The sequence below is a fragment of the Lolium perenne genome, chromosome 5, assembly GCF_019359855.2.
Source record: "Lolium perenne isolate Kyuss_39 chromosome 5, Kyuss_2.0, whole genome shotgun sequence".
Taxonomy (NCBI): domain Eukaryota; kingdom Viridiplantae; phylum Streptophyta; class Magnoliopsida; order Poales; family Poaceae; genus Lolium; species Lolium perenne.
Window position 1 is genome coordinate 107,867,128 of NC_067248.2, and position 12,432 is coordinate 107,879,559.

At 44.2% G+C, this 12,432-nt stretch overlaps 1 protein-coding gene across 1 annotated transcript; it reads left to right on the forward strand.

The window, feature by feature from the left end:
* The first annotated feature begins 4,613 nt into the window (after positions 1–4,613).
* On the forward strand, positions 4,614–9,044 carry LOC127299589 (probable protein phosphatase 2C 77). Its single transcript, XM_051329569.2, has 4 exons — positions 4,614–5,164; positions 6,708–6,875; positions 8,055–8,228; positions 8,328–9,044. Exons 1-4 carry the CDS (start codon positions 4,700–4,702, stop codon positions 8,673–8,675), a joined length of 1,155 nt encoding a protein of 384 aa, XP_051185529.1. The 5' UTR covers positions 4,614–4,699; the 3' UTR covers positions 8,676–9,044.
* Positions 9,045–12,432: the final 3,388 nt, after the last annotated feature.

Here is a 12,432-nt window from a genome sequence, read left to right on the forward strand (position 1 = left end):
ATGTCTTGTCGCCGTTGACTTCGGCAGAAGGACAGATAGGCCTCAACGCCTCAACGGTGCTGACGCAGGCGCCTCGGGAAGGAGTAGAAAGCTGGAGCCGGCGGAGCCGGCCAGTAGGTCATAGGGGCTTCTCTGTAAAGTTCCAGCGCCTATATAAGCTTCACTATCCCCTCCCATGCGGGGGACGATCGATCACTTCTCATTTCTAGTCTTAAAGCTGCTCTTTTTTTTTCGAAAGATCCAGCAATTGCTGGCATACATTGATAAGCAGAGGGAAACATACACAAATGTCGCCCGAATGAAAGTACATCCGGAAACGAACAGAAAAGAGAAAGAAATGGAAAAAAGAGACTATGGTGATGAACCAGCCACCCTTATGGCACTAATTCGTCACCTTGCAACGCAAAACCACGGCCCTGCCTCATAGAGCCATGGTCGCCAAGCTTCCGAGGCCGCCGCCTCGGCTTACAACCGCCTTCCGGGGCCGCCGCCCCGGCATCCTCTGCCCAGACCACGAAGCCACCCCACGGTCAGCTGCAAGCCCGTCGCACCACGAGGGTTGAGAAGCTCCAAGGCGACGCCTTCAAGAAGGTAACGGCGTTTCCGTCGCCGCCGCCCGCTCCAAAGGAGCTTAGGTTTTCACCCGGAGAAACACAAGCCACCCGCATCGGTAGAGGATCACAACTCCCAAACGACGCATTCAAGAAGGAGAACGACACCCTAGGGCGCCGCCGCCGTCGGCACCTAAGTGCGAGGCTTTCACCTGGAGCGCGATCTCGACCGCCAAGCCCAAGGGCCTAGGCTAAGGAGCAGCAGAACACGCAGCGTGGCTCCATCGCCGACCACCAAACCTGACCACATGCTGCAGTAGTCGCGTCACCTCACGCCGCGACGACGAGACCATGCTGGCGGGAGGCCAGAGCTGCCCCTCCGGAAGCATGACCACCTATCCGGGGCCGCCACCCCGGCTACCTTGCTGCCGTGCAGCAGCTGTAGCACCTCATACTGCAGCCACCCGCACAACACCACCAAGCCAAATCTGGAGCTGCTCTGGGAGAGAGACCTTCGTCTACCTCTAGTCTCCCCGAGCAGCCGGATACAGCTCAAGGAGCACCATTGTACTATGTTATCTCTTATACACTCTAGAGCAGGAGTAGGGATGTTACCTCCATACGAGGGCCCCGAACCTGGGTACGTCGCTGTGTCACTCGTGCCCATACCCGCATCCGGATACCACCTTAGACCATTGCAGGAACCACTCTCTTTAGCCATCCTATGGCATATGCCGTGACGATACCACGACAGTTCATTATGTTCTTTTGTTTCTTTTTGAAGATGATCAAGGCTTAAGCTTGGGGATGTCGATGGATGTGAAAATTGACATCATTCTCCGCGTTTAAATCACATTTTAAGTCAAAGAAATAACTAAGAATCTCTCTAGCCTTGCTACTAATGACTAATTATTGCAAAAATATGCAATCTCTTGTTTTAATTTGTGTTGTGCAGGAAGTCACACTTTTAAGACGAAATCAGGAGCATTTATGAAAACATGTTGGCTACACAACCATGCAAGAGACGCTTCCAGAGCATTTAACGACCAGCAGTACGGGCGAAACCTGCCCGTACCATGTGGCGTCGGCTTCGCAGGTCAAACGCAACAACTTTTATGAAGGGACCTATATATTTCGAGACTCTAGCCTCCGCGCAGAGAGCCACCATTCTCAGATTGCATCACAACACCCCCAAAGGTGATCCACAACTTCACCATCACCATTGCTCATCATCTCCATCCCCCATCCTCTCCATAGCAATAGTCATTATCTTGTACTTGAGATTCTTGTGATTTGGCGACCATTGTAAGATTATTTTATTTCAATCTAAGTATTTTGCACCTAAATTTCTGAAAAGTGCGACCATCATGTGTTTTTCAATTGCAAATGTATATTAGCCTCCCCATCTTCTTTTTTCCATAATTATCTATGCGACAAATTTTCTTTCTAATTAGATGTCAACAAATGTACATCTAGGATAAAAATTTAGTGTTTAAAGAAACCCAAGTGTGTCTTTCAAATAACAGAAAATAAACTTCCAGAAGCATATACTTAGCAGAGCAGAAGATGGACGTTCTACGTGCACGTACCACTATACTTTGTTCAAACTTGATCAGCCTGTTATTCCGGTTTCACTCCCATCAACACCTGCTTGGACGTTTAGGCATGCAAAATAGGAGGCCGTCAGTATTTCGTTACGGTTATTTCGTCGGATTTTCGCTTAAGGGAGAAAATAATAAAAAAGAATTTTATATTTTCTTAGCTAAGGGATGATCTCCTAAAAATACGAGGCTATTTTCTCCACTGTACAATGTGTCTTGTTTCTTCTCTTGGCAACACAATTCCCACTAAATTTTAATTAATTTGTATTAATTGATAGGGATGACAATGAAAGATAATGGATTGATAATGGATTGTATCGTTTTTTATTTAATCTATTCTACATGATATGGACGGCTAAGAGAAGATATTTTTTTCTACCACTGTACATGCCCTTACAGCTGATGCACCATGTCATACTAGCCAGGCAGAAGCCATGCAGTGTGCCACATCAGCACGCCAACAAGTCACATTCGAAATGATTATGCATTCTTTTTAGCGGCACGACTAATTTTTCACGGAGCTACTTTCTGTCCACGTACGCCGGCGCTTCAGATGAGGATTGGCCTAGCTGGTACGACAGGCTGCACTCTGCTCTTCTTACTGCCGACCTCTATTCAATCTGAACCACTGGGCGGACGTCGGCCGTTGAACGATTCTACCTTGCTTGCCCTGCAGGTTTTGGCACCGGCGCCGGATCTGTAAATATTTTCACACCTGAACCGATCAATGCATTCGTGCGTGCTTATGATCGGGTCATAGTTACGTTTTACTCTTTTCCCAACCTTTCTTATGGCATCTTCCCGAGCAGCTCTGTGTGAACCAGGGCATTGCAATTAAGAGCCGGTTTGGAAGACAAGAATCTCATCTAAATTTGCAGGAAATTTGAAGGAGACAATTCATATTTACACAAAATCGCTAAGAAAAAAAAGCTCTTGCATCACATTACTAGTGTATATGTGTAAAAGGAGCCGGCGAGGTTTTGGTGTGGGCCCTTTTATGAACAGAAAATTGAAAAATAATAACATACTATATAAGATTAAAAAAATACGGCATAGATCATGCATAGAGAATGTATACAGGTATATACATGTCAAGTTTGAAATTAAAATACGTAAGGTCTGTAACTTATGTGAAAAAAGAAAAAATGTTCAAGTAACAATATAAGTTTCTAGTTAAGCTGCTCATAAACTAGATCCATAAAACTCACTCAGCTAATGTTTTTTTTCTATAATTGGTCTCTAAGTCCAAGTAAACGATAAAGGCTAGTCCTCTTGCCAGCCCCGCCACCTCCTTTCTACCGAGTATGCTCTACTTGAAAGAACATATTTATCGATAAAAAGGTGCATTACTATATTCACAGCTACAAACTGAGCCTAATTTGAAATATTTCATATGTATGTATCACTTTGATGTTGTGGGATCACTGGCTTCTTGCTCAACGGATTTCGCTTCTGCACTTTTTACTATTTAACGATATAGAATGTTCCATTTTCTCTTTTTTGGGTACGCCACATTCAAGATTATGTTTGAGATTCCTGGCTGTTTTTCACCTAGAGCCATGTTTTTCTAGCTATTTTCATAAAAGGAGCTACTCCCTCCGGTTCATATTAATTGACTCTAATATAGATGTATATAGACACATTTTAGTTTTAGATACATCCATATTGAAGTCAATTAATATGGATCGGAGGGAGTACTATCTTGTGGACGTGTCCAGCAAGGAGTTTCCTAGGGGATGTGAACAAGCAACGACAAGTGGGGATGGCAAACAGAAGCAACTGTGTGGTATGCTTGACTTTTTTTTTCAAACCATTCTTGTTTTAGCATATTGTTCGATTTGCCTTGACCTCTACGGGTCATTTCTTTTGTACTCGTAATAATTTGGAGTGCATTTTTCAGTATCTGTACCATCTCTTGTAAACCAGTTGCCCATGTTATGAATATGCAATCTTTATTGGAAAAAAGCATGATGGAAATTAAGATTTAGCTTCCAATCTTCAAGTTGTGTATCGTAGGCTCGTAGCTGCGAACAAGCGTCATGAGTGACCTGGTTAGCGCTCGCCAAAACGAGCGGCACGTTGTCCCAAAACTGATAACAAGTTTTCAGCCATTCTAACCACATCATAATAATCTGTTTGTCATTTTATATAATTTTTTGGAATGAATGTGTAAAAAAACGAAAATGTCATTCATTTGCTCAACTTGACACGACAAACTACCGCATATAATAAAGACCAAGCTCTTGTAAACCTCAGACCCTTTTCACCGGCACAAAGAAAGTGAAAATAATTGTTTAATCGCGAATAGGCGGCAGCAATACCGTCGCCAACACCGTCACGTCGACCGGTCAACCTCACGACCCCGTCTTCCTTCCTTCCTTCCTTCCATCCCGTTGCCCCCGTCACCTATATATGCGATCGCAACCCAAGCAAAAGCCTTCTTAAATGGTTATTGTGACTTATGGCAACCTAACCGAATCCTAGAAACTAACCTACCCTCTCTCTCATCTCCGTCGCGTCGTTGACGAGCCTCTCCGGCGACCGGCGATGCTCCACAGCGTCGAGTTCCTGTGCTCCGTCTTCGTCGCCTTCGCACGCCTCGTCCACGCGCTCATGTCCCTCTGCTCCCCGAGGTCGGCCCTGCAGGCCATCGCCGCCGGTATTCCGCCGGCAAGGGCGATCAAGAAGGTGCGCCCTGTCATGGCCGTCGCGGTCACCGCGCTCCTCGACGATGCCAGTGACCAGCTGCTGGCGGCGCAAGCCCCTCCGGTGCTCGTTCTTCCTACGTTCAAGTCGACGGCGAAGAGGCCGACGAGGCTGGTGATACCGCCGCCCGTGGCCCACGCCGGCGTCAACCCGTTCGGCGAGGCTGCTTGCCGGGAGACGGAGGTAGCGGCGGAGGTGGAGGCGCAGGGGGAGGGGTTCTGGGTGGCGAGCAGGAGAGGCGTAAGGCATGCGATGGAGGATGCCTATGGCGTGATCACCGACGGAATTGCTGGAGACTCCCAATTGGTAAATACTGTATTATCACTTCATTTCATTATTTTAGCTTCACAAAAACTACCCAGCCTCTAGAAAGAAAATCTCAAACTAGTACTACTTCAGTCAGCTTCCTTGATTTTAAATGGGGAACTTTAATGGTTATCAATAGGAGGGACTAGTTCTTGGAATGAAGCCTGAATCAAATGAGTAGAAGAGGAAAATTTTATTGAATTGGTAGAATTTACGGACAAAGAAATTGCGTACTGAACTCCCATCCCCAATACTGAACTATTGTGCCAGTGGCATTTCATTCTCAACAAAAAGCATGCTTTGAGAAATGTCATTACATAATAAGTATTTTGATGTTGGTTTCAAGTGGATTAGTTTTGGGAACAGTAATTAAATACGAAACAGCATCAAGAATATGTATGCCTTATTGCTAAATCTCAATTGACAATTCTAGGTAATGTAGAACCGAAATCTGTCTGCCAAGCATAAAAATGGAAAGAAAAAATAGATTTATAGAAAACATGGTCTCAATTTTTTTTTTGCAAACATGTAGTTGTTATTCACGATATGGAAGTTCAGATTTAGGATTGTACAACTCTGTTGGACGAACCTGGATAATTTTAAGTCGACGGGAAACTATAGCGAATTCCTGCGGAGAATGTATTTCAGTTTCATCTTAGGAAGAAAATTTTGAGTGCCTACATTTGAAATGGATTCAATTGGCGCGCATGACTGCCAACATACATAATGTAACCAAGTTTCAGCATCAAACCCAACAAAGATGACTATTACATGGTAATATATTCAATAGGGTCTTTGTCTAAAAAATTATGCAACTAGCCGCGATCAATGTTGGGACAATAAGCTCCATCACAACAACTGAACCTCAGCAACCGGCACCCCTTACCCCCCACTAGTTATCCTCTAGCGATGAAACATAGACCAGGATTGTAAGCAATTAATAGACAAGAAGATAATGTGTAAATGGATTGGTAGTGGAACAGACACGTACTACCTATGTTTCAAATATAAGTGTCACAATGTATATTGTGTAGATGGATAGGTATGTAGAAAAAGCTACAACACTTATTTTGTAACGGAGGGGGTATTTGTGTCAAAAAAAAATTACCTGTGAAGAAATGTCAAAATGAAACTAATTTCTACGAAATTTGTGAAACAAATTCAGATAGTACCAAGACCTAAATCGAAACATTGCTAAATCAAGTTCTCTAAAAACATTTGTTTTTCGGAGAATATACGCAATAAATTAATGTTACACAATTATTACGTGTGCAACACAAACTAGGACAGGATAAAACGAAAACGTTGAACGGAATGAGCAAAGAAAAGAAACAAATAATCAACCCGGCCGGTCCATTGCTTAGCGAGAAAACTTCCAAGCTTAGACCATTATTTCCTTTCAGAAGATTATCTGTACATTTTGGCAGTACAGATTCACAACAATTTCAGCTTTGTTCTGTTAATATATGTTGCAGTCCTAACTCCTAACCCAGCGTACGACCGAGCAACATTAGTTAACTGAGAATCTGTGAACTAATTGCAGGCGTTCTACGGTGTGTACGACGGGCATGGCGGCAGGGCCGCCGTTGACCTGATCGCCGACAAGCTGGGGAAGAACATCGTCGCCGCGCTGGCTGCGCAGCTGGAGCTGGATGTCATGGCAGCGATCAGAGCCGGGTATTTGGCCACGGACAGCGAGTTCCTCAGCCAGGTAGGCGCGCATGCACATCACAGCTAGATTTTCTTCGTAGTCACCAGCTGATACGTACGTGCGTCGACGTCTCGGTTAATTGGCATGCAGAAGCAACATGGGCAACTAGTGCTTTCCGTTTGACCTGTTCTTGGCTAGCTGCACCTTTTGAACGCTTCAAACCTTTCCCTTTTGTTGTTGTTACGTGCGAGTTGGACGACGGCGATGGCTTAGCTTGAAAGCTGTGTGCGCGCCTTTATTTGACTCGTCTTGTTGATGCCTTAATTTGTCCTACATGATGCTGATGGGAGCTGCCGTGTCGCTTCTGCTGCATGTTGTTGCTAGTTGGTTAGCCCACATCGACCAGCTTGATCCCTGGGTCGAACCGTGCAGATGCGTGCACGCTAGGTTGTTGTTCACGAGTGTAGTAGATCGATCATCTTTTAGCACCTGAATGTTTTTTATACTACTCAGTCCATAAAAGCATGTCATAAATTTGTATCTAGACGTTTCTTTAGTGAATAATTTTAGACAAATCTCCAACATCTTTTTTATGAACGGAGAGATACTAATTCTAAATCATGATTCATAAAAGATATAGTACTCCTTATGTCTAAATGATCATCCTTGCGATATCTCAATCAAGATTATATCAGATGGCTAACATCATCTACTATTTAAAAAATCTGAGACACTGCTTAGGTGTAGACAAAGAGTCATGTGGTAAAATAAAAATGGTGTAGACATGATCCTCACTCGGAAGTGCATGCATGTTTTTTTCTTGCTTTATGAACATATATTTGGAATGGAGGAACAATGTATTCATAAATTTCATATTCATATGCATGCTGAATTAATTATGTTGATGTGATTATAATCCACGAATAAGGATCCCTTTATTATTATTTCAACCAGTATGATGGTTCAAGTTTTTCTCATGAAAACACTGAGAGTCAAATCAAATTTCCTAGTTCATTTACTTAAGGGCTGCAATTGAAGAAGGATCTTAGCATTTACATGTGGTTCCTTAGTCTTTGTACGCGTTTGTGCAAAAATGTACTCCCTCCGATCCTATTTAATCGATGCGGGGGGAGAAGGCTAATAAACAAAGAATGTATTGATTGACGTCAATTAAATCCGTTAAATCCGGACAGAGGAAGTACTATCAACAGATGTATGACATGCACGCTTGCAATGCAGGGCACGCGAGGTGGTGCTTGCGCGGCAACGGCGCTGGTGAAGGACGGCGAGCTCTACGTTGCCAACGTGGGCGACTGCCGCGCCGTGCTCGGCACCCGCGACGGCATCGCCACCGCCTTGACGTCCGACCACACTCCCGGCCGGGAAGACGAGCGGCTCCGCATCGAGAGCTCCGTACGTGACCAGTATACACATATATATGTAGATCAGAAAACCATTCGTTCTTGCAAAAATTCAGGAGTAACACTGATTCTGTATGTTGTTTTCACGCAGGGCGGGTACGTGAGCCGGGGCAGCGGCGGCGTGTGGCGGGTGCAGGACAGCCTCGCCGTGTCGCGGGCATTCGGCGACGCCAACATGAGGCCCTGGGTCACCTGCGAGCCGGAGGTGACACGGCTCTGCGTCACGCCGGACTGCGCCTTCCTCGTCCTCGCATCCGACGGCCTCTGGAGCAAGGTGTCCAACCACGAAGCCGTAGAAGCCGTCGCCAGGAGCAGCGGCGGTGGTAATGCCGGCGTGTCCATGGACTCCTGCAAGGAGCTGGTCGCCATGGCAAGGAGCAGAGGGAGCAGGGACGACATCACGGCCATGGTGGTGGATCTAAAGCGATTCCTTCGATAGAATCGCCTAGCAAATTAAAATCACCATGTGAATTTTGCGGTGATCAACTAGGTACGTTGTAGGCCTGCCTTCCGAAGAGATTGCATAGGGCTCCTCGGAAAGTGCACATGATTAGATCGATCGATGTGTAAAGAGTAAATTAGTATATGTGGGCTTGAGAGTGACACCAACCGTAAGCCCACCATGGGACGATGGAGGACCGTTGCTGAGGAGCTTGAGAGTTTTTATCCTCGCCGGTCTTCATGGACAATGGACATCATCGGCAATGATGTTATCTTCTTCAACAACCCCTTATTTTCGAATTTTTGCAAGCAAGCTTGTTAGACAGGTCTATAGCGATGTTGGGGCTGCTGCGTGCCTAGATGAGGTGCCCCTGTGATTAAACTTGTGGCAATTGCCAATCTCCATCGTCACGAGAGCTATGGTGGAACCATGACTAGTCGGCTTCGAACATTTCAGGCCTACGGTCTTGATTGCACTCTTCCTTCGGTTTTAAATTGCTTTTATGTCTGACTACCCATTTATATTGTACCACTGTTTGATGTTCTCTCTTTATCTAGTAATATGAGTCATATATATATTTATAACAGTAAAATGCACCGAAGATCCTATGAGTTTCGAAGATTCCTTACGTGGATCCCGATTCTTTCAACTTGTGCAGCGGTAGTTCTATTTCTAAATAAGTTGTGCACAACTGGTCCTAAACAGGTTTGACAAGTGGTTGACCGGTGCCACGTAGTCATTTTTTAACAAAAACCCCTTAGATAATTATCTGTTTTGAGGAGCTCTCACCGACGTTCCTTGCCTTCCTCTTGTTAGATATACTAGAACATGAATGCGCGCTTTGCCGCGCCTGTCCATTTTGAAGGAATAATACTAAAAATATGAAAATTACTTGACCAATTCTAATCCATCGTTTTTGACTAAATGCAACTTCACTAATATGTTGTTTAAATGACAAATAACACAATTATCGGTTAGTAAATTTGAAAACCAATCTAGTGACACCAATTTCATGTATATTATCAAACCCTTGTCTTTACAAAATGAAATACATCCTGCATATGGCATTGTAGGGATCAATACGGCTCAAAAGTTCAAGAAAATATAAACATTTGACATGTATCGAGAACTCTAGATCCTAAAAATACATAATACTTAGAACTTAATCATTAGCCTAAATATAAAAAAATGCTTGCCTTCTTGTGCTTGTCATTGTGCATATATCATAGACACATTGGCAATCTATATCTAGGAAGTTAAACCAGATTTGTATTTACTTGATCAAATATATTAATTCAGTTAAAGTATACAATCATTTATTCGGCTTTTTGCCTAATTTTTCTTATCTAATAATGAAATGTAGATTGTTTAACGGCCATTTAATATACTACTCCTTCCGGTCCATAATAAGTTCATGTTTTTAGATTATTTTAGTCAAATTTGAACAAAAAAATGACACTTATTATAGATTGGAAGAAGTACACCATATTATTTTGTGGTTCTCTTTAAGAATTTATTCAGCGAATGTCATATAACTTTGAAAATATAATTGCAGAGTTAAAACAACAAACTTATATGGCAATCAGTCTATACCATTATACGACACAATGAAGATGCAAAATTACAAAGGAAATGGATTTAAGAAGGTGCAGACGATCCGAATCATTCAGGTTTGTTGTTGTCGTTGATTCAAAACAAACAACATATTTTGGTCAGCATGGCATGGTTCTTCAGAACTGAAAGAACACAATAGATTAAAAATTGACATCATTTTGGTCAGTGACAGTCTTAGCCTTGCTGAATGAAACAACACAATATTATTACCATGCTAGCTTTGGTTAATCATCATGTCAAGTCTGCATAAACATGGAACACCAAGCACTGTTCCGAAGTTCAGAGCTAGTATGGTGATGAAACTGCGACGAGACTTGAATTAGTTCAGTGTCAATCAACTGACTTTTCAGTTGGATATTGTAGACTAAGCAAGAGATTGGTGTGTGTAAAAACAAAACAATCACAGGCACATATTGTCGGATATTGTAGATTTGATAAAAAAAATTATGGCATTTCACATGAACAAACCTTCCCAACAGGCATTGAAGATCGATAATGGCAGAATTCCCCAGAAAAAGAGAACCAACCTCTTGGAATTCCTTCAAACAATATACCAGAATGATTAAAGAGCACTTGGGAGATAGTATCTGCAAACATATGCAAGAGTAAGACCGGAGAACACAATTAGAAGGAGACTTTAAAAAAAGAAAACAAGCATCGAGAGGAGGAGGTTGTATTGGTGAGGGAAAAATCTACAAAACAGTTATGTTCGAGGGGCCACTTTTACTGATGGAAGGAGGGTGAAATTCCAGGGCGAAGGTACAGAGCATATATATAGGCGGCGTACAAAGCGAAATTGTAACTGACCTCCACCCGCCGTTGAGTAGCGCATATCCTCATCAATAATAGCTTATAGAAACGGCTGGTTTATTCCTGTCCTAAACAACAACGAATAAGCTCCTATTAATTCCCACACGAAGATGCAGCTAGCACGCATGTGAAGAGTCACCCCTACCTGACCTTTCGGGAGCTTGCCGATGGATGCAGGATGGATGAGTCATTTGCTGCAGAAGAAACAACGAGGTCTGGGCTGGCCGCTAAGGAGGGAAGAAAAGCGGGCCGTGAAAGGTAAGCTGCTACCCAACAAGGCCCGGTAAACCATATGCCTCCTAGATTGGTTTCAGGAGTAGCTGCACCTCTACGTTTAGCCCGCCCGAGCGGAACTCGCCTACACGCACGGTAAAATTTCGTAGCGATGCTCTTGGACGACCCGGAGAGATCAGGGACGTAGAATGATACAATCGGATGGTAGAAAGCCTCAAATTGCTGTGATGGCTCTTAGGTGGTTCCATTATACTGTTAACTAATGTATAGGTTCTTTCTTATACCCTTCTGTATACCGTATGACTTGTGTACGGATACAATACGAACCATGTACAACTCTATCCCTATATTAACACGAAACCCTACCGAGTCCAAGGTACGTTCCACGCCACAACTTTGTCATGGTATCAGAGCCAAGAGGTCTCAAGTTCAAGACCCTGCTCACGCAGTTTTAAAAACAAAAGAAAAAAAAGATTCTGCGGCCTGCACCAAACCCACGCTAAGGACTAAAATAGCCTAGACGTGAGGAGGAGTGTTGAATATAAATACACTGCCTAGTCTCTTTCCATCAGTTCGGACTTTTGGTTCAATTGGCTAGTGCAGCAATCTTTCATGGTATCAGAGCCTCTCTCTTCCGTGACCTAGCTGCCAAAACCACGCCGCTGCCGCCGCCGCCGCCGCCAAGATCAGTTGCCGCCGCTGTACTCAGCCGCCGCACACACACCAAGATCAAGCCAAAACCAAGCCAAACCAAGCCAAAGCCTGCCGCCGCTGCTTCTCAAGCTGCCGCCGCCATAAAACCCTAGATCAAAACCAAAGCCAAAAATCCCAAGACAAGAAATCAGCCGCCGCCGCAACTTACTTGCCGCCGCCGCCAAAACCCTCAGATCGTCAAGATCGTGTTGATGGCTTCCTCTTCAGCTACGGTGATCGCTGCAGCTCTTGGAGCCCCTCCCACTCAGCTGTTGACGCGGGAGAACGTTCTCGTCTGGAAAGCACTCGTGATCCCTGCGCTCCGGGGTGCCTGTGTCCTCGATCTTGTTGAAGGTCGTGACAAAGCCCCGGTGGAAACCCTTGATGCCGAAGATGCTGACAA